Source organism: Camelus bactrianus, chromosome 2 (genome assembly GCF_048773025.1).
Source record: "Camelus bactrianus isolate YW-2024 breed Bactrian camel chromosome 2, ASM4877302v1, whole genome shotgun sequence".
Classification (NCBI taxonomy): Eukaryota; Metazoa; Chordata; class Mammalia; order Artiodactyla; family Camelidae; genus Camelus; species Camelus bactrianus.
The window spans coordinates 29,234,595-29,258,572 of NC_133540.1; the positions used below are offsets into that span (position 1 = coordinate 29,234,595).

The 23,978-nt window shown below is 35.1% G+C and overlaps 1 protein-coding gene across 6 annotated transcripts in view; it reads left to right on the forward strand.

The window, feature by feature from the left end:
• The window catches only part of LRBA (LPS responsive beige-like anchor protein), a 620,528-nt gene that overhangs the window by 457,171 nt on the left and 139,379 nt on the right, over window positions 1-23,978 (forward strand). For all 6 annotated transcript variants that reach the window (XM_074377442.1, XM_074377438.1, XM_074377451.1 and 3 more), the window contains 2 exons: window positions 14,972-15,112; window positions 16,128-16,247. In XM_074377442.1, coding sequence (XP_074233543.1) covers window positions 14,972-15,112; window positions 16,128-16,247 — 261 coding nt within the window. The remainder of the gene's footprint in view (window positions 1-14,971; window positions 15,113-16,127; window positions 16,248-23,978) is intronic.

The window sequence follows — 23,978 nt, forward strand, 5'->3', positions numbered from 1 at the left end:
TTTAAGAAATAAGAGAAGTAAACCTTGGGGGGAAATGACCCCGCGCCTCTATCTTCTGATTCCTACCTTGCCTTGTAGAAATCTGAGAAAAGTTTATCATCATCAGATCTTCAAACTGAATTTTACGTTTTGGTCCCGGACTCAATACCTCATAGGTTTTTGTTTGTTTGTTTGTAACCTATCTTACAGTGCTATACCATCCGCACTCTGTTAAACTGGCTGCTTTCATTGCTCTAGTCTGGATCAGACTGTTTCTAAAGAGTAAATTCTGAGATAACCGAAGAGAACTGAATGACAAAGCGGTCCTGCATTTATCTACTTACTGATGAGTTGCTAGTGTTTGTCCTTGTATGTACTTATTTATTTCCCCCTTCTCTCTCTTTGTTTAAAGCAAAAGTAGGTGATTTTCTCCCTCCCTGTCTCCTTTTTATCTCCTACCATTTGGTTGTGTATTTTTATATGTGAGATGTTTCTCCTAACATGCACATTTAATATACAGCGTTCATCTTGACCTGGAATTGACTACCGACATTTAACTGTTGTTGATCAGACAGCACTTCTTTATCTCTTTAAGTTTTAAGTGCTGTTTCTGACGAATGCCAGTCCTTTTAGTGGGCTCTGTAACAGATACACTGGGAATCAATATACCATCTAGATGTCACAGAGAGAAAGGAACACTCTTTTGGGGGTGGAGGGGCATTATTATTTTAAAATGATAGGTGTTATAACTTTTGCTTTCTTTTTTTCTTTTTGGGGTTTAGTCAAACCAAAGGAATTCAACTTAAAAATATAAAACAACCTTATGGTATTGCAATGGTAAATAATGGATCCTAAAGCATTGAAATAAAAAACAAATGCAGAGAAAGAAATTAAAAATTGTCCCACACTTGGTTATTTTTTATTGGCGGACAGAATATATTAAAACTATTTTAACCTTGGCATCAAATATGGATACTGTTATATGACACATTGATCTCAGGGATTTGGGTATAAATTCCACTCTCTGGACTTGGGGAGTTTACAGTCCAATCAGCAGAAGGACGATATTTGGGAAGTTTAGAATCTTTTTGTAGGATTGTGAGAGAAGCCCTAGTAGGTTCCTTTAACCAACATCTATATGTGCTCTCTTCTTTAACCCCTTCAACAACACTGTAAGGAATGGTTTATTATCTTTATTTTACACATAAGGAAACTAAGATGTGAAATTAAGGAGCTCTCCAAGGCCGCACATGTTCCAAGTGTTAAGGCGAGAATTTGATCTCACATCTCTCCCTGTTAGTGAGCTGGTAGACTTTAGGAATAACCAGAAAGAATATTTTAGATTGAATACTTGCATTTCCATCCATTTCTTTCCGAAATCCAACACTTCTGCCTTTACCTTGACAAAACACAAGAAGAGATTTACTCTCTGGAGAAATTATACCAGAGAAGTTTCCGATTTGGAAACAGCAACACGACAGAGGGCGGGATGAAGGTAAGGAGTGAAAAGCTGGAGGATTAGGGGAAAGTGCTGAGTACTGAGTGGCGAGGGCCCCCAGACCCCTTTGCTGTCATGCTATCAGGACTCTGGCAGCCAGGCTTAAACCAGCCTCGCCCTGTAAGACAGAAAAGCGTGATACTCTTTGGACACATTGATTGGCTCAAGAGAAAAGATCTAAAAAATACTGACGTTTAGGGATCCTCCTGGGAGCCCACCTGATTTCCCTTTGATGCCGTCTATGCATACACATCGCTGCTTATGCTCAGTGTACCCCAGTCAAGTCCTCCGTGACTTGCTCTTCAAAACGAAGATATGACCAGGTGTTAGCAAACATTTAAAGACAGTCTCCAATGTGAAAGATGACAAAGACTAAAACAAACAGGAAAATAAAAGAAACCAGAATAAACAGTTTAGAAAGCAGAAGAAGCCTTAAAATCAAAACAAGAAAAAATACCCTCACAGAGAAGAACTACTGCATTAATAGAAAAAGAACATGATGCTCTAGAAAGTAGAATGTAAGTGCAGATGTTTTCTAAAAGGGGCATCATAATGAAAGGGAAAATAGCCTAGAAAGAGAAAATTAGAGGACCTGAGTAGGACATCTTTGGATTTAGGTAGATTTGTATCAGTCTGCCTCCATTAGGAAAGGACCTTTAGCAAAGTACTCAATTTGGGGGGTCCTATATAACAGACTGCTTTTTATGTAATATTATATAGTATTTGTATAATACTGAAGAAAATTTTTCATGGGTACACTGACCTTTTTTAACTTCAAATTATTACGTGTTCAATGTGATGTATTTCACTTAAAATATGGCTATGCAACTCTTCCCTCACAATTTAAAATTAAGCTTAGCAAAATGTGAACATATGTATGTGTGTGTGTGTATAAAATTTGAACATATATATATGGGGTTAGATATATAGATATGATGTGGTGCGTTTGGAGGATTTGCTGAAGTTTTGTTTTTAAATCAGGAAGAAAATCTATTGTTTTTGTGTGACTATTTTTTAAAAGTTGTATTTATTAAGTATTAGCATTCTGTATAGCAGATTTGGTTTTTTATTGGAAGTTACCTTCTAGTAGAAGTTTTTATGTGATTCTAACAGAGGTTAAGCCTACACTTAATTTAAGCAGCCTTCAATGACATTGTTTTTTAACATTAGTCAGAAAATGATAAACTGAAGTAACTGAAATGGACTGTGGTTAATATTACTGTCAGGGTGATGAATACTCCTGACATGTACCAGCAACACACTGCCAGTCCAGTAATCCTTTTCAAAGTTAAGTATTTATTCTCAAATCATCCTAAGTTACTGTGGTGTGGAGTGACCACTATTTATAAATGAATTGTTTTATTTACATAGCATTACCAGTTTTATCCCATAATACTTCCTACTTTCGTAGTTTAGTACTGGATATAGTAACTTGGGTAGGTACAAAAAAAGAACGTATATATACCATAAATTCACATAAAAAGTGTTTTCAAAACATGCAAATTTTTTTTTCTTTACTTTGAATAAGTACTGGTATTATGCTTCACATTTCAGGCTGGAGTATGTTTTTTTAAGAGTAAATGTAGTAGGAAGACATTTTAAAAACCTGGAAACATTTGTAGCTTTATTTATATACTTGTATGAGTCAACTTCTCATTCTTATATTCCCCATGGTAGTCAAAACTTATTTTATGTGACTGTGTAATAGTATGCTTTTTATAGTGGGTACCATAGTAACTTATCCTTTAGTCATATGTCCACATTTATCTGAGTCTTTATTCTCCAAGTCCATTTATTGTAATAAGCACATTTATTCAACATAAACACCTGTTTAGAGTACCCTGTTTATACTGAATAAATGTGTTTATTCAAATAATTGATTTCTAAATATTTGCTGGGTACCTTTTGTGGACATTGTTCTGAGGATCATGCCAGAAATAAAAGTGAGTGAAATAGTACCTATTTTAAAGAGTTTTATGACTGAATTATGTTATATATGAGCCATCTCTATGGGAATAATTATATTTCTGTGTAACTATGAGACATTTCTGTGTGACTATGAAGCATTTTGTTTCTATCTGCCTTAATTTTAGACTCTTCTACTTTCAGAAAAGGAATTTCTTTTAGATGTGAGTTCATGATTTATAATATAAACCAGCAAATGATTTGAAAATCTAAGTAGTACCTTTCTGAAATATAGACAGGGTGGTTAGAAAACATTCAGAGCATTCAGAACTGTTCAAACCATTTACAGCCCCATTGTTTCATGCCCTTTATAAAGTTGAGGTATCATCCTCTGTAGACCATCCTTCTGGGATTCTTTCCTGGGACTTGGTATGTTCGATAGTTTAACCAGTATGACAGATTGATCATTCAGCTTGCTTTACAGTAATTAAAATGCAAAATTGTACATCATTTTTCAGAATGAAATACATAAAATATTTGAGCGAAATACAAGGGAGAAAAATGACGTCTTACATTTAAGCTTAGAAAAGTGTAGTACAAAAAAAAAAAAAAAAAGACCAGGAATACGGTGACAGTAAGTCAGAGTTCAAAATATAAATGGCAGTAATCTTACTGGTGGAAAGGAAGATAAAGATGTGGCAGTTGTTCCCAACCTGTAGACTCTGGTCACTTGAAGGGGACCAACTGTGGGTTTATTGCAAGAGGCCTGTGGATTCATATATACATGTGTGTATATGAGAGACTATCTTATTGGAAAAGGTAAAAGCTGCTCATTTGGATTATTTAGTTGACTGCATGCTTATCATTACTTAAAAGTGATTTGATGTTTCTAAAACCAAATTGTGTCAAACGTAATTAATGTTATGCTCTTATATCATTATTGCTGATGCTACTTATTTTTATCTATAATGCATCATAGTTGCAAGATGAATTGAGGTTCTTTTTTTTTTTTTCACAAATGGAAATCCATTTCTTCCAGCACCATTTGTTGAAAAGACTGTCTTTTCTCATGAATTGTCTGGGAACCTTTTGTTGAAATTAAATTGACCGTATATCTGTGGGTCTATTTTTAGACTCTTCTGTTCAGTCAGTCGGCATATCTATCATTATATCGATACCACACTTTTTTACTGTAGCTTTATACTAAGTCATAAAATCAGGTCACATGAAGCCAACTATGCCTTCTTTTTTAAAGTTGTTTTGGCTATTCTGGGTTTTCTGTTTTTCCATATAAATATGGGGATCAGCGTGTTAATTCTGCTGAAATTTTGATTGGGATTGCATTTAATAAGTAGGCCATTTTTACTAAAAATGGTATATTAGCAGTATTGAATCTTCCAATCCATAAATATGGTTCAGCTTCCGTTTGTTTAGGTCTTCCTTTAATTTCTCTCTAATATTTTGTGGCTTTTAGCATACAGATTTTGTTAATTTATTTGCTATATTGTACATGTTTTGTTAATTTATCCTTAAAATTTTCGTGTTTTTTATCCTTACGGAATTTTCAATTCTAATTGTTCATTGCTTGTTTACAAACACAATTGAATTTTGTACATTGACTGTGTATTTTGCAACCTTCAATTATTCATACTAGCGGCCTTTTTGTAGACTTTTTGAAACTTTCTGCTTCTCGAAATAAATATTTGCTGCATTATATAATGTTGACTAGAAGTGCTGAGAGTGCCTTGTCTTTGATCTTAGGGGAAAAGCACTTAACCTTTCATCATTAAGAATGATAGTAGCTATAGATTTCATATTTTCTATTGTTTTTTCTGTTTTCAGCTTTAACGATCTTAGATTCCTTTACTATTTTTCTTTCTACTTGATTTGGATTTAAATTCTCCTCTTTTTTTTTCAGTATCTTAAGATGGAAGCTTTAAAATACTGATTTCAGACCTCTTTTTCTTCCCAGTATAAGCATTTCATGGTACAGACTTTTCTCAAAGTACTTATTTTTTGCAAGGTCCAACACATTTTTATATATTGTGTTTTTATTTTTATTCCATTCAAAATATTTTCTAATTTTCCTTGTGACTTTCTCATTGACCCATAGATTATTCAGAAGAATGGTGTTTCCTTTCTACAGATTTGAGGATTTGTCACGTATCTTTCTCTTGTTGATTTCTAGTTTCATTCCATTATGATTGAAGAACATACGTTGTATGACTTCAGTTTTTTTAAATTAGTGAAAGTTTGGTTTATGGCTCGAAACATGCTATATATTGGTTATTACTTCGTGTGTACCTGAAAAGCATATATACCCATCTGTTGTTACATAAAGTGTTCTATACATGTCAGTTAGGTTGAATTGGTTGTAGTGTTGTCAATATCTTCTGTATCCTTACTTTACTTGTTCTGTTGATTACTGAGAGAGGAATGTTGAAGGTTTCAACTATAATTTACATTTGTCTGTATCTTTTTTCATTTTTCTCAGTTTTTGTTATGTGTATTTTCAGCAGTTGTTTTTGGGTACATGTTATAAGTTGAATTATGTTTCCCAAAAAGTTACATTGCAGTCCTAACCCCTGGCACCTGTGGATGTGATCTTGTTTGTAGGTAGGGTCTTTGCAAAGGTAATGAAGTTAAGATGAAGTTAGCATGGACCTAATTCTAATATAACTGGTGTTTTCATAAGAAGGTGAAAACACCATGTTAAAGCACATCAAAAAAAATGCAAAAAAAAAAAAGGCAAGAAAGTTTTAAAATGAAGAAAAAGACAGACATCAGAGGAAAGAATACCATGAAGTGATGGGAACAGAAATTGGAGCTACGTTGCCATAAGCCGAAGAACCCCAAGGGCTACAGGAAGCAGGAAGAGGCAAGGAAGGAGCCATCCCTAGAGGTTTCAAAGAACGTGGCTCTGCCAACACCTTATTTTGAACTTCTAACCTCCAAAACTGCAAGACAATAAATTTCTATTTTGTTTTAAGCCACCCAGTTTGTGGTACTTTGTCATAGGAGCCCTAGGAAAGTAATACAGTGCATATACATTTCAGATTGTTATGTTTTCTTGATAAATGGATCGGTTAGCATCATGAAATGTCTCTTCATACCTCAGTAGTCCATGTCCTGAAGTCTGCCCTTTCCTCATGTTGATACGGAGATGACAGTGCTATTGTGATTATTATTTGTAGTATCTTTTTTTGAACCTTTGGCTTTATTTTTAAAGTTTCTGTTTTGTGGGCAACATATAATACAGTATTGCTTTTATAGCCATTCTAATAGCCTCTGCATTTTAATTGAGATGTTGAGACCATTTACATGTAATGTGATTTTTGAAATGGTTAATTTAAATGTATTTTCTTGCCATCTACTTTTTAGCCCTTATATCCATTCTTTGTACCTTGTCTCCCTTTATCTGTTTTCTTTTAGATTAAATGAGTATTTTTGTGATTCAATTTTATCTTTACTGTGGCTTATTATTTATATCTCTTTTTTAAAGGTTTAGTGGGTTTTTTATGTTGTTTTTTTTCTGTCTTCTTTTGCTATACTGGCATACTTGTTGTATCATGCTTCACTTTATTGTGCTTTGCAGATATTGAGTTTTGTATAGATTGAAAGTTTGTGGCAACTCTGCTTTGAGCAAGCCTATAGGTGCCATTTTTCCAATCGTGTCTGCTTACTTTGTGTCTGTGTGTCGTATTTTGGTAATTCTTGCAATATTTCAAACCCCCCACTATTAAAAAAGATTACAACTCAATGAGGGTTCGGAAGATGGTTAGCATTTTTTTAGCAATAATGTATTTTTAAATTAAGGTATGAATATTATTTTTTAGCAATAATATTGCACACTTAATAGACTTCATATAGTGTAAACATAACTTCTATATATGCACTGGGAAACCAGAACATTTGTGACTCACTATATTGCAGTATTCACTTTATTACAGTGGTCTGGAACCAAACCTGCAGTATCTCCGAGGTATGCCTGTATAGTCTTGTGTGTCTCGTGAATACAAGCCTTCTTGACTTTCAGGGCTTGTGTTTTGGGGCCTATCTCACAGGTGGAAGTCTTAAATGTTTAGGTGCTAAGTGTTGGGTCCAAAACTCTCACTTCTCATGGAAAATCTAAGTTGTGAGTTCCCTCCAGATGGTTTATTACTGTGTTGGGGGGGGGCATGTATGGTGAGATTGTGTCACACCCTGTCTTACCTGCTATGATGTGGATTTCTCTTATTTTCCCAGTGTGTAGCACTTGTTCAGCTAGGTTTTGAATTTCTTTCAGAGGGAACTGTTCTATGTGTAGCTGAAGTTTCAGTCTGTCTATGGGAAGAGGTGATTTCAGGAGCCTCCTATGTCACCATTTTGGACCAGAACTCCTGCTTTTAATAGTCTTAATTGTTTCTTTAAGTGGGTAGGTGAATCTATCTGCAAATGAATAGGTTTTGTTGTATCAGCATAGGGACTCTTGGGTGTTTATCATTTTCATAAATATTTAAAATACCTTTTTTTAGTTGGTCTTGGAGTAAGATTGTTTTGGGGTTTTTCCAAGCATTTAGCTCAACAATGGCACTGGATTATCAGATTGTATTAATTGATTTATGTGCCTTTCTCAAACAGGTAAAAACCTATAGTAAAAAAAATCATTTGATATGAACCTTAGCTGAATAATGTAGAACTGTGAAGGCATTGCTACTGAATCTACCAATGTGAGCATTTGAAATGTTGTAGTTTCTGCATAAGTTACGATAAGTAAAATGCAATACTTTCCTTTTTCCCAAGATGTGTTTGTTAAATTGAAAAAGTATAGTGGGTATATGTTTAATGCCACTTACAAGAAAGTTTGTTTTCAAGGGATTAAAAACTGCTCTGGTACTTGAAAGCAAAAGTGCTTATTTGTTAACTCTAAAAGCCACAGTAGTATGCCAGTGAAATTTTCTTCTTGACAATATTAAGTAAAATGTAGAGTGTGCGAAGATAAGTGCCAAACCATTTCAGCCATATATATATAGTGTATGACGAAATACCCCAAAAGCCGAGGTTGAGTGAAAATGCTGATCAGGCTGTTTGTTATACTTGTCATTTGGATGAAGGAACTGCTACAACTGACGCAGAATAGTTGCTGCGTCCTCTAACCGTGGCAGCGCTGCTTAAATAACAGAGGCTATTTTGTTTATTTCCTTCTCCGTGGTGGTGGTGAGGGTGTGGGGGGCGGCGGGAAGGAAGGCAGGTGGGTGGAGATGCTCAGAATAAAGTGCATTGGCTTCTTTAAAAAGCTTTTGCAACACAGAAGTAAAGGCTCTCATTTGGGTTCCTGGATGTGGATAAACAGATATAAAAGTTAAGGAGAAAGGACAGCAATAAACTTTGCGTGACAATGGTTATCTTCTGTGTTCACTTTTTAAGGCTATTTTTACCAACCATCTTTTTGGTGTCCCCAAGACAAAATATTCATCTCCCTCCCCGACTTGTGAAGCCTTCATCTAATGATATCCACACATGTTTTGTAGGTAGGAATAAAAACATAAACATGTTCTTCAAAAGGCATTTAATCTAAACCTCCCATGGAAGGATTCCAGCAGCCTTACCGATTGAGCACGAAAACTTTCATCAATCCACACAGCCTGCATTATCCTAGGATTTACTAGTCAATTTAGTTAGAATTGGCTCTGAATCTTGCCTCTGCCATTGGCTAGGTAACCAACCATTGATAGTCATTTAACTTTACCCAGGCTCAATTTTTTCACCTGTAAATTGGGAATGCTAATAAGGTTTGTATATTAAGGCATTATTGTAAATATAATGAGATAATTTATGTAAGACTCTTGCACCCTTCGCTTATAGCCAATAAAATAGTTGCATTGTCTTCAGATAGAATGGCCTCTTTAATCTGTTTACCATAGTTATTTCCTATCATCTTCCTCAAACAAATCATTATTCTCTAACCAGGAATTGACCATCTTTATGGTGTCACATTTCCTGATAGTCCATCCTCTTTCATCCTCTGAATTTGAAGTTTTTTGTTTAATTCATTCACAAATATCAAGTATCTTACACTTAATTAACAATATTCTTTCCTTTAACCTGGTATTTTTATGACATATAACATCAGATTCACATAACATTGACTTCAACCATTTTGTTATCTTTTCCTTGCTGGTTTTTAGCCCTCACTTTCTAATAGTACTTTTTCAAGATCTATAGGCCTACCCTACTTCCAGAATAAAATAATATTTAACCTCTCTTGCCCATGACATCGTATATACTGTAGGACAAGCTTTATGTGTAGTCATGGAATTAAAGGACATTTCCAGTTTTGTAATCATACTAAATGAAGATAATATTGACAGATGGCTTTAGGCCAATTATCAGTTTCCTAAACAAGATCCTGAAAGTATTTGTGCTCTTTTGCGTCCCCTTCAGGAGCCCCTTTTCACTTTTGGTATCTCTTCCCTACTCTTTACCCATAATACATAAGTTTCTGATACACTGTTCTTTAGTGTTTCCAGGGGCCCTATTTCTGAGTCTTACACTCCGTAATGACCTTTTTCTTTTTCTTTAATCTTCTCTTCTGCTTTTCATCCCCAGGTGTTAGGGTTTAATGATTTTCCAAAGAAAACTTTCAAAGAAAGATGGGAAAAAACTCTTTTGAGGCTTGGATTTTAAAAGAGAAGGTTATTAAACTCAAGCAAATCTCTGGTTTGTAGAATTTCTGCAATTTCTTGCCAATTCCCTGCAACTTTCTTACTCTTAGTAATTGTAATCATGGTCCAGTAGTTTGGAACTTCACTTCTGAAAGGCTGATATAACTTAGAACAGTTCATATATAAATCTCAAAAGGAAGAAGGGATTCTGGTGATGGTGATAATAGCAGTTAAAATAACAACATTAATGGCAGCTACACTTATGAGTACTTTGTGCCAGGAGCTCTTCTAAACACTTTGCATATATTAGTGGTCTTTTAAATTAACCTATTAAACAAATACCATTTTTGAAAAATGGACACGTAAGAAATTGGGAAATTGTTGAAATTTGGAAAAACATTTTGTAATACAACAGTTTAGATGGATACAATGCCCCAAAGACTGGATTTTGAGTACTGAGTTTGTCTCCTAGGTTTATGTTGATTTTGAGCTAGATTACTCAAGATAGTTATTTTCTTCATTATTAAAATAAGGATATCATGAGAATCCATAATAATGTTTAAAAATATATGAAATGTCAGCTGGGGTTTATTAATTAGATAACTTCATTTTTTTAAAAGAAAGAAACAACTTAGAATGTGTCAACACTACAGTCTTCTCTTTTTACACTAACTTTTACTGGTAATCAGATCAAAGAGTCTATGATGTGAGCTTACAGGGGTGTGTGACTCCAAAACTGTTTGTTTTCAACTAATATAGTAGTAGATGATTATAACTGCTTGACATTTCATGTGCTTTTCACATTAAAATTCGGAAGCCCTTTGGAGTTTTGAAAAGCAATTTTGTTTTTGATTATGTTCTTGAGGTAGAATAATTCCATTTGGGGGAACTACTATGTACTATTAGGTATCTGACAGATAATGCCCAGTACTGCATATGCCATTAGAAAACTGTGATGCGTAATTATATTCTTTCCTGAGAGATAACAGTAATTTCATCAGACCCACGACATCGTCACCTAGTCTCCCTGTCCTGACCTGTCTGGGCAGAGGTGTTTCATGGCTTATGATCCTGGCAGCTGAGAAGATCTGTGTTCATTTGGGGGTGGGGGTTGGGATTCAGTTTGGAGTGGGGACTGTTCTTTTTGCTGTAAAAACAGGACTGTCATTGATGGGGGTGCCCAACCACAGGCAGAAGCCTCCTTTGTGGAGGTCTTTGTAGCCTGTGGTGGGGAGAGGTCACTGAGTCTTGGACGGTGAGGCAGGCAAGAGTGTGTGGGTTCCCCTGGGAGTCGGAAGAAGTAGCCCTAGTGTGTGAAGGGTGCCCACTCCAGGACTGTTCTCCACTGTGTCCCCCTTTGCGAACATCTTTTCCAGTTGTGATCTGAGTATGTGTCTATAACAAATGCCTTGCTGTCAAAAACAGAAACAAAAAACTTGTATTTAATGGCTTTTTTTCTTAAATATTCTTGATCGAATAAGCTGAAAAATAATAATTATTATTATTACCAATAACTTACTATGTGCCAGGCACTGAGCTGGGCACTTTACAGGCAGCATTTTTGTATATCTATACTAATTAGCAAAATTACTTCTCAAGAAAGGTAATAAAAGATTTTTGTAATATTCTTAAAAACCTGATTTAGAAATCTTTGCTTTGCATATCTTGTTATGAAAGGTATCAGACAGAAATCTCAAACAGAATATTTATCAATTTACCACAGTTGTCAATTTTGCTATTTGTGAGATTAAAAATATCCTATGTGTAATGTTTTATTTTTGCTATTTATAGATTTTCAAGAGTTTTGTTATTCTGTTGTCTTTAATTTTCCTTCTCCTGTTTTAGTCTAAGCTTGTATTTCCATTTTTTTAAATGTAAATGGATGTGTTGGTAATCCTGATAACTCTTAATTTTCAAATCATTCCATTTTATTTGAACCACTTTTTCATCTTGTGATTAAGGTTCTTATATTATTTTTTAGATTTAAAAATCTTATATAATTTTATTTGTTGCAAATTGGTAGTGTTTAAAATCATTTTTTAATATCCTAGAGCTATTTATGTTTACCTGGTTATGAACCTGAATTATAGTTCTTTAATCAATACTTATTTTTTATTGATTTTTTTTTTTCAGGAAGTTATGACCATTTTAAATGACCAGTATTTTTGCTCTTCTTCCTTTAATCAGTTTGCTGATTTTAAAAAATATTCTGTCAAGCTTTTACAGTTAAATTGTACAAAGAGCATTGTGTAGAATGGTAGTGCTAGGCATTTTCTGAATTGCCCTTCAATTGTTACTCTTAACATACTGTATAAGTAAGAGGAGCCATCAGCATTTACTTTTAGTTCTTTTGCAGGAATGAATAAACATCTTGAAATGCTGATTTAGACGATGTTTTAAAAATGCTAAGATGCACTTTAGTGTATGACTGACTCTTGCTTAGTTAAATCTTTTGCAGCATTATAACATAGTTGGATTCAGCTCATCCTTTAAAGCAGTTGTCAGAAAAATATGGGCCAGCATGGTAGAATGTATTAGCTCAATACATTGTCTCCATTTTATTATGAAGCTGCTGAGGAAGCTGTGATATACAGCACTGTCATTACAGATCTATTGTTAGGACGGTTCCACAGTCTTCTTTGTACTGCCATTAATTTATAGCAGTAAACAATATGTAGCCTTCCAACTGCAGCAAAGCAGAATCTTTTAATGAGGTGGATGTTATTACCACAATAAATCAGTGCTTTCGCGTAATGTATAATTCAATGTGTGTATTCCCACTGTAACTTCTCTGAGTAAGCTGATAGTGTATCATTGTCATTGCACAGCTCCACTGGTCTTTTTTTTTTTTAAACCTTCTTTTATTTGGGGACTTCTTTTTCATATGCTTGCAAATAAATGTGGTATGTCTTGATAGCTGTCTTGTAGCAGGCTTCGGAAACCAACTGTAACAATAACAGAATCAATCCTGTGGGCTCTACCTATATGGGTCTCCACACGGTGCCATTTTTCTCAGACGCTAGTGAAATCAATCCTAATTGGTTTTAGCATTATATTCAAGAAACGTGATTCTATAACTATTGATTTTGGGGGTGTACTCATTTGGAGAGTAATAAAAATGGGAGGAGATAAAGTGAATACTTAATATGCTGCAGAACCATACAAAAAGACCATTGATTTTATTTTTAATTCACATAATTTGTCTTCCAATGATTTTATTTCTTCTTTCTTTCCTTTTGCATGGCTCAGTCTTTAGGGACAACAACTAAAATACATTCAAAGGCATTCCAAATTGGTTCTGTAACAAAGATTTCTTGGAGTCAGTTCCATTCTTAACAGGCATATATTTGGTAAATCAGAATTTTTTTTTTTGTACAGAAACTAACACTTTAAAAGATGGCATTTTAAATTGGTATACTGTGATATTGATTTAAAATAATAATCAACTAAAGATTTTTTTAAATTTGCTTGTAAAGTAAAAAAAAAATGGCTTAAAATAAAATGTTAATTAGAACTACGCCATTAAAAGAGAATGAATGGTTCTAGAGATATATAGCAGTTTTGAAATAATAGTTAACAATTTAAGAAAAATAGCCAAAATGATCATTTAAAATGTTTTAAATTACATGAAAAGCAGTTTAAAAACTACCTTAACATTGCTTCACTTTCAATAAAATATATCTGAACACATCTATTTTAAAACCAATATTTTAAATTTCAGTTTCATAATTTTCCCGTAAGTGATCAGATATTTTCTTTCTCATATAAATGAGGAGTGACTACTCACAGGTTTTATTAAAGAAAGTCATCTTATAGAGATCTTTTTTCAGTGATTGGTACTTGTATTTTCAATAAAGAATAGAGATTTTTTCTAGAGACTGGAATATTTTATAAGAATGAATTGTTACTTAAAGCAGTTGAGCTTAACATCCTTTGAGCCCTTAGACCCTGTTGAAAATCTTAGAATACTCTGTATGTCTTCCTGAAGAAAATGCACATGTACATAATCACACAACATTTTACCTACTGTTTGAGGGAGTCTGTATTCCCCGAATAACAACAGCAGCAGCAACAATAGTGATACCAGCTAACATTTACTAAGCTCTTATCTTATGTCAGCGTTCTGCAGCTTGTAGGTTATGATTTTACTCAAACTTAGCACAATGCTAAAAGATAACCTTAAGATTAATAGTGTTCATTGAATCAGGCATGGTTGGTTCTTCCATGTACTTACTCATTTTATTTCCCAAAACAACCTTCTGACTCGGTACTGTTATGACTCAGGGAGCCCAGGCGCTTCACAGTTTGCTGTATCGCTTTGGGGGCCTCTGCTGTAATGTATTGTTTGGCGCTATAAGCTCGTAATCTATCTGGTATTCTTTTTATATTACACATTTTTTTTTTTTTTTACATTTCATGCAGGCATGTTTTTATCCTCTAAATTCTTTGGATTTACTGATACTGATAGAAATTTCTAGATTTACATATAATCCCTTTGTCGCACAGTCTCCTCCTTGTACTCCTCCTCCCGCCCCCTGTTCCATCCTCTTCTCAGAATCTATTGTAAGTTATTCTTCTAGCATCAAGATTCTATTTCTGGTGGTTGCTTCTAATGAACTAAAAAGATTTTATGGGTGCTTTCCAGAATATCCTATAGCTGATATTCACTTCATGTAATTGTCTTTATGAAAATGCTTGTTATGGCCTGATAAAAGACCTTTATTCAATAGAAACTAGACTTCCTGAGAAATGACAGATTTCTCCATTCACTTATATGTGTATATTTAATGTGCATAGAAAAATAAATTTGTTTTTCCATCTACTAACTGTAACACGGTTTTAATTCACTTTCACTCTTGCTAATAGGATAACATTTGAAGAGAGAAAGAGATAAACGATGGTTACATATATATGTTCTTTTCTTTTTTCCCCTCCTCATTGGCAGCCAATAGGAGCTTTGAATCCAAAAAGAGCAGCATTCTTTGCAGAGCGTTATGAATCCTGGGAAGATGATCAAGTTCCAAAGTTCCACTATGGTACTCATTACTCAACTGCAAGTTTTGTTCTTGCATGGCTGCTAAGAATAGTAAGTTCAATTTGAATAATAATCCATGAATAAGTAAATCCAATGTTATGGAGAATATGCATTGATTAAAAATCATCAGCATCTTTTTTGAAGGGTGAAATATTTTTCAGTGATTGAGGTTCTAATTATAAATATTTCTTTATCCCATTTAGTATGTATTTTGTAACATGTTTCTCTAGAATAGCCATAAAAATGTTCCACATGGAATTGTGGGAATTTTTTTCTTCAATTGGACTCTTCAAATGGTTGATTCTAAATAGTAACATATATTATTTTCAAATGTAGTCTATTAAAATAAGAACTACGTAAGATTCCGTTAATGCAAACATATAGTCATATATTTTGGAAACCAGCTGCCCCAAATGAAGTAAGGTATGTTTGTAGGTGACACCAAGATTGCCTTGTATTGATAACATATTGGTTAAACAAGAAATGTTTCTGTAAAATTGAGAGGTGATTCATCTACTAGAAAGTAATTTCTTTGGGAAAGCATTAGCAGCACATCATTAATTACAGCTTGTTAGAAGGGTCCAGGCAGACATAAATCCTAGAAGTAATTTATAGTGCTTAGCTAATTTCAAGCAATTATCTACTAATATGTGTTTAAGTGTTCTTTAACTAAGAGGAGGCTTTTAAATCTTCCAAACATTTTTCTTTTCTTAATCATAAATTAAATATTGAGCCGTAACAATAGGAAAGTTACATGTTGGACTGTTTCCCTGTACTATGAAGAAATGCTGTCCAATTTATGTCTGAATGTTATTAATAAATTGTTCTTGGAAAGGGAGAGAGTCTGAAAAATGTTGTAGATACCAAATTTTGGAAATATTTCTTCTGAAACAAAAATAATTTAAGAACATTAATGTAATAATTTAGGTATCATTCCCAATCTATGTCTAGAATGTAATGCAGGCTGATGCCTATTAGTCATTAAAGTATTTAGATACGAAGGTTTTTTAAACCACATTTTTATGCATGAGAGAACGTATGATTTTTTTAATTGCTTATTTTTTAGGAACCCTTCACAACTTATTTCCTAAATTTGCAAGGAGGGAAATTTGACCACGCAGATCGAACTTTTTCATCAATTTCTAGAGCGTGGCGAAACAGTCAGCGTGATACATCTGATATTAAGGTACAAACTGTTCCATTTTACAGTTGTTATTGCCAGTGTATTTCTTCTTGAATCAACGTTAACAATTTCCCTTTTGCAAAACATCCCTATTTACTAAAGATAAGCCTCAAAGCATGAGGCCTTAATTAAATGACCAAGAACCACTATACAGTATTTCTCTTTCTTTCTCTCTCTCTTCTGTGTCTGTCTCTGTACGTCTGTCTGTCTTCTCTCTCTCTCCTCTCCCTGCCTTCTCTCTCTCTCCAGTTGCAGAACGGTTGTTTTCCCTCCTTGAAATCTTTTTTTTAAAGCAAAAATATAGTAGTATGAATGTAAGGCATTGTGCTCAATGGAATTTCAAACTCAATGAATAAAATTAATATAGGCAAAAATAATGAGAGAACAATTTCAGACTTTCAACTTAATTTAACATTTCTTTTTTTTGAGGTACAGTCAGGTTTACAATGTTGTGTCAATTTCTGGTGTACAGCACAATGCTTCAGTCATCCATGAATATACATACATTCGTTTTCATGTTCTTTTTCACTATAAGCTACTACAAGATATTGAATATAGTTCCCTGTGCTATACAGTATAAACTTGTTTATCCACTTTATATATATTAGTCAGTATCTACAAATCTCAAACTCCCAGTTTATCCCTTCCCACCCTCTTCCCCCTGGTAACCATAAGTTTGTTTTCTGTCTGTGAGTCTGTTGCTGTTTTGTAAATAAGTTAATTTGTGTTTTTTTTAGATACCACATGTAAGTGATATCATATGGTATTTGTCTTTCTCTTTCTGGCTTACTTCACTTAGAATGCCCATGTCTCTATTCTTAAGACAATCATCTTTTACCTGTTGCTGGTTCTAATTGAATATCTGTCTCTGCTTGGTATAGAATTGCGTTACTATTTCGTGATGTATGTAAGTCAAATCATTATGTTGTATACCCTAAACTTATACAGTGCTCTTTGTCCATTATATCTCAATAAGACTGGAAGGAAAAAGAAAAAATTGCATTACTATTGAGAAATGAGTTCTCTATTTGTGTGTTCAGTACTGTAAAGTTCAAAAACTTTGCACAGTAGCTAGTATAATCGTTACTAAACTTTTACTTCCACCCTCAGAAGTACAGTTTACACGCTGTTGTGTATAACAAGATATGCCTGTGATTGTGAAGTTCCTTATGGTCTCATAAAGAAATATGACCTATTAAATCAACTATGCTTCAATAAAAAAGAAATATGACTTGTAAATAATTATACTATAAGGGAGAAAATGATAAGTACCATATGAGAAATATTAGGGCTCAAAAAAGGGAAAGCTACATTACTAATGTTTATGTTATTATACAATACTTTTCAAAAACTTGATATAGTGATATTTGTATGTTACTTTTAGGGTTTATACTTTACAGTCTATTAAAAAAAGCTTATTTCTATGAAATAAAAGTTAAAATATGAATTGTTTTTATTTCAGAGAAGAAAGATGTTACTAGATTTTAGCAAAATGGTCTTTTATTTTTAGCATGATTTACCATTTAAAAATTGGGGGGATCATTTTTATTTCCATGCATCATTGGTGGTTCCATTTCAGATATGACCCTCAGTGATGCTTTTTATTCTGTCTGGATAAACACTTCAGAAGTGCTGATCAGTTCTCCAAGTACGCTTACCATACTGTTCAATAGAAATGTAAATGTAAACCATAATTCTGAGCCACATGGGTAATGTTCACTTTCCTTGTAGTCACATTTTTAAAACTCAAAAGGACCATGTGAAATTTATTTTAAGAATATATTTAACCTGATGTATCCAAAATATTTCTGTTTCAACACGTAGTCAATATAAAATTATTCATTAGAGATTTTATGTTTTTCTTGCACTAAGTCTTTGAGATCTGGTGTGTATTTTATATTTTATCACACATCTCATCTCAAACTAGCCACATTTCAAGTGTTTACTAGCCACTTTTGGCTAATGGCTTCTGTACTGGGCAGTGCAGACTGAGGGCATTGTTTTGGCATCAAAGGATAGCTTTCTGCTTATGGAGAGGAAAATGCCTTCATCCCCTCTGAGCAGCGGTGTTCCTGATGTTGCACTGCATCTAAATACGAACTGACAGGTAGTAGCAATAGTAGGTAGTCTTGAGGACTGAAATAGAACATGTTAAAATTGGGTTGGAGAATCATCACTGTGATAAATAATAGTTTAAAATTCCCCAGCAGAGTCTGTGTTTAAAGTCTTAAAAAAAAAAAAAAAAGACTTAAGTTTAGAGACTGAGGCGCAAAATAGATTACTGTCTTCAGCCTGAACCATTATAACAGAATTTTGTGGAACAAATCAGACTCATAAAGCTTGAATGAATTTCACAAGGTGATCATATCTAAATATTAGGCAAATATCTAAGCTTTTCTAGGCAATCCATTGTCACTGATTTCCCACCCCTCTTTTGAGGCAGCATACTCATTTCATGTACCCTTAGTGTCAATTAATTTAATCTCATGATTAAGTACAGTCTGATTTGCTGCAGTTTAAACTCTTTCTTCTCTCCTATAGAAATGATTAACAAATCAGGATTGGAGAGTGGAAGGAGTCATAAATGTCACCTAGGTTCATTATTTTTAGAATGGGGGCAGTCGTAAATGGATCTAAAATGGAGATTATTAGAGAACCATACTTCTCTGGAAGCTCAGAATTTAGAACAAAGATGTATTTTAAAGTAATTCGTGCTGAAAGTAAACTCAGAATAAAAAGTTTGGCAGAATCCCAAGATAGCATGTAATTTTTACATTTTTTATTTTAATTGAGTCTCTGCACAGTCAGGCAGTGATTGTGGTACAGCACCAGATGAGACAGAGTGTTGCCTTCAGTGGACTTTTGCACTAGGGGAGATACTGACAGTAAAATCATCCCAGCACTTCCGTCTAATAAAACCTCTGTGGCTCATAGATACAGGATGGAAATGAGAAGAAGGAAGAGAAGAGAGGAGATCCAGGGCCTGTGAGGAGGTGGCTTATGAGCTTTGAGAAGAAGGGTGGACTTTATCCTGGGGCACTAGGGAGACATTGGAAAAGTCGAAGCAGAGGAGATTTTGTGGTTTTAAGTGTTCCCTGTGGTTGGTGTTTGAATACGTTTTACACTGCGAGCGAGACTGGAAGCAATCAGTAAGCTGTTCAGGTAAATAAATAGGTGAGAGACGGTGGAGGCTTAGAGTTGGTAGGGGCACTAGTACTAGAGAAATGTGGATGAGTTTAAGACATATTTAGAAGGTAAGCACTGTTAGGATTTGGTGATCAGTTTGTCTTATAAGGTGAAAGAGAAATTACTTTTGACTTGGACATGTATGTACAGAACAAGGAAGAAGAGCGAATTTAGTTGGAGCATAGGGATCTCTGCAGAAAACTTCCTATGACAGGTGAGTTAAAACACCCCCCAAAGCACATTCAGGTAAGCCAGCCAGTATTTATTGATTATTTTATCATATGTAGTATATGGTACAGAGCACTTGGGGTTAAAAGGGTGAAATAAACACAGTTCTTTACACATTTCCAGGTGAGAATGACAGGTATACATAAAACTATTTTTAATACATGTTAGACAGTGACAAGTGCTATAATAAGATATAAACAAAATGAAATTAATTCTGTCTGGAAGAAGTGGGGTTGCAAATACTTCATAGAGTAAGTGATTTTTGAGTTGGAGCTTAAAGGCTGCAAAGGAATTTAAACCTTTCTGATCTACTTCTCTAGCATGTCCGTTTCTCCTGCTGACTCCTTCCTCATCATCTCTATTTGAATATATGAAACATATCTCAAGTTGAACATGTTCAAACCTAAATTCCTGATCTTTGTTCCTTCAAAGCTGCTCTTTTCCCAGTCTTCTCCTTCGTAGTAAAGGGTTTCCCTGTTGAGGGTAAAAGCTTAAGTCCTTACAGTGCAAGACCCCACAGCGACGACCCCTCCCCTCCAAAATCCCATTACCTCTTGACCTCTTGTACTGTTTGCCTCCTTGCTCACTCTGTTCTGGATAAACAGGACCACCTTGGTGTTCCTCATATATTCCAGATACCTTCCCACCTCAGGGCCTTTCCTTTTCCCTGAGAAATTCCTACAGACACCCTTATGGATCCATTCCGTTGCCCATTTCAAGTCTTTGTTCAGATGTCACCTTCTTAGTAAGACCTTCTCTATCCTCTCTCTTTAAAGTTACATCCCTCACCTCATGATTTTAACTCACTCCTCAATTTCATTTTTCTTCACGTCACTCATCATCTGACATACACGTCTTTATTCATTTGTTTATTATTGATGTCTTATCCTGGGGAACATTAGCTCCATAAGAGCATGAATTTGGGACTGTTTTCTTCATTGATTTATCCCTAGAGCTTAAAACAGGGTGTGGAATGTGGTAGGCATTAAATTAAATGTTTTTTAAATTAATGCTTCGATGAAATATAGAAGAGTATGCCTAGCACTCAAAATGTCATGAGCGAAATTCAGAGAAAATGCTGGGCACATTGGGGAATGCTTCTTGGTCTACTAATTGGTCTTATGTGTTTGGTGTGTAGGAGACATAGGGAAGGAAAGACACTGAAAGGCAATTGTGGTCTCGTATGAAGACCCTCAGTAATAGTCTAAAGATAAACTCTGTCTGCAGTCCTTTCAGTCTCTATCACAGCTACTCAGTTCTATCACTGTAGCATAAAAGTGGCCACAGACAATATGTAGACAAATAAGTGTGCCTGATTTCCAATAAAATTGCATTTACAAAAATGAGTGGCAGGCTTTTGGCCCATGGGTTCTGTCTTCCTGTCTCCCACTCTAGGCAGTGAGGATCCATGTAAGATGTTTTAGCAGGAGTTCCACATATTGATCGACTCTGTTATAAAAAGAAAGAGCTTTGGCAGCAGTATGGAAAGTAGATCCAGGGAATGCGGAAAAGGACTGAGAGCTGGAGGTAGGGAGAAGTGGGAGGAGGCTGTTACAGTTAGTTAAAAGTAAAGATGATAAGAACTAGTTAAAGAGCTAAGGGGATGAATTCAAGGGATGGGTTCAAAGTAATGCTCCAGGATTTGGCACTTGGTTGACTGTAAGGAATAGGAAGGCATAAAGGTGATTCTGTAGTTTGGATGCCTAGATAAATAATGATGCTATGAACTATAATGAACCTGATTTGTAGACCAAACGTCTGAATTTGCTTTTTGACACATTGGTATATTTTCAGAATAACCAAGTTACTATTGCCTACTAGTTGAAAATTCAAACCTAAGCTTCAGAATAGTGTCATAGACATGTAGGGTAAGAAGGAGTATTATCTTGGAGCCTCAAAACAGTTGTCTGGTCTCTTGTTCTCCACTTCCTCAGCGCCCATCATCCCCCAAGCCCACTCAGTCAAGCCTTCTTCACCACCACGTCATCGAAATCAGTCTTGTCACAGTCATTGATGAACAGCTTCTGTGTTGTCAAATGCAGATTTTCCCTTCTCATGGTACTTGATCTGTCAGCATTATTGACACAATTAATTGATCCATTTTTCCAGTAACATATTCTTTACTTGGTTTCTGGAATAAAGAGCCACCCTCTCCTGGCAATCTCCTTACCTTTTTTTTCAGTCTTCTTTACCAGATTCTCTTGTTTTCCAACCCTAAATTATTGGAGTTCCTTTGGCCTTAGTCTTTAGATCTTTTCTGTATCAACACTTGCTCTCTAGGTGAGCACAGCTTACTCCATGGCTCTTCCCTGAGCTGCAGGGCTATATATCTAGCTCCCTTTGAGCTGGGTGTATGTTCATAGTCATTTTAAACTGAAAATGTTCTGTATCAAACTCTATTTCTCCCCTTACCCTCCTCGCCACCCTAAAGAAAAAGTATCAACACCTGCCTTTGCCACCTCAGTGAAAGACAGCACTGTTTAGCCAGTTCGCTCAGGCCTTTAGAAAGCTTGGACTCTGATGCCTCCCTTTCGCACACACACCCCACTGGCCATCTTGTCAACCTTCAGAATCTATTCAGAATCTGACCATTTATCACCACATTCATCACGAGAGTCCTAGCCCAAGTGGCTGTAAGTTCTCACTTCACCTGTTCCCCCTGGGCTGTTTTCTCCATGCAGCAGAAAGATATTATAAAGCAGGTCATATCCCTGAGCTCAGACCCAGCCAGTGACTACTCATCTAACACAGAACAGAATGCGGGTTTATACTGCAGCCCTGGAAGCCCTTCATTGTCTGGTTGCCTCTGACTCCCCAGCTCTCTTACTCTGCTTCAGCCTCACTTACCTTTGCTGTGGTTCCTCTTCAAAAGTGCCAAGCCCACCCTTCTTTTGGTGGTTTTCTATATAATGTTCTTTATGCCTGACTCAGTCTCCCCCAGATGTTTGCTTCACTTATTCCATTTTTTTCATTCAAGTCTCTGCCCAAAATGGTCACCTCCTCAGAGTGGACTTCCTGGGTATCCTCTCAAAAGTAGCATCACCCAACCCCCATCCCTCTCTATCCCTTTATTTTCTTTTATTTTTTAACATAATACTTGCCAGTATTTGACATGATACATATATTAATTTACTTATTTTACGTCTCCACCGCTAGAGCTCTGTGAAGGTGAGGACTTTCTGTTTTGCTCACTTTGTAACCTCAGCGTTCAGAACAGTGCCTTGCATTTAGTTAGAACTCAGTAAATACTGATTGGTTGAATGAATGCATAGATTTAAAGATGTCAGGAAAAGAGGAGTCAGTGAAAGAGCCTGGGAAAAACAGAAAGGTCATTTGAGGAGAAAGAGGAGAGTGTATGGCCATCCCAGCCAGAAGGGCACAGCAAAACCCAACAGGTGTGTTCTCCACATGAGATGGGGCTACTAACATCTCATCTTATGTGGAATGAGCTTATCTCTCCACAAGAGCTCACAGCTGAATGTCACCTACTGACCACAAGTTGTTAATGCTTTAATCTTCTACATTTTTATAGTTAAGACACATTAAGATCTTACTTATACAGCTTTACAAAAGAAGTCCATAGGGACATCCTGTCATTGGTCATATTTTGGATATTCAGTTTAAAAACCTTTTATAGTTTATTATGTATTATTAGATTGTGAAATGTGTATTAAGTTATAAAAATCAGTAGGGCCGATACAGTGTATTCCATATTTACAATTAAGTAAATCGAGTGCAGTTAAATCCTAGGGATTACTAAATAAGGTTTCTAAAATAAATGACTATCAGTAATATTACAAGAATGAGTTTTAGCTTTAAAAATTAACCCTTAAAGGTACTGAGTGTACACGTCTGTTAAAAATAATAATACAAAATAGAGATGATCATAGAATAGTTTTATTTGTGTCTTGCGAGATTTGTAAAACATGAGACCTTTGACTTGCCCTCTGCCACTTCAGAAATCCCAGGGGTCTGTAACCAGAAGATAAGTTGGGATCCTTTTTCCTCTATCAGCATGCTTCCTAGCACAATACAGTCGTGGATGCTGATAGCATCAGCATTAGGGCCATTTGTAAGAAACTGTTTAGCTACAGTTAATAGAACGTAATTGCTGGAAATTTATTTCTGGATGCATTTGTTTAAAAAAGGCTTAAGATAGGTTTTTTTTCTTCATTTATTCTTCCTATTTCAAACAAAATTTTAAATAATTCAGGATTTGTAAAATGCTGTAAAAAGAAAGTACAATTAAAATTTTACCCTTTTCTGTACATCCTTTGCAAATTTCTGGCATGTGTACTCAGTCCCTTCCTTCCTTCTTCC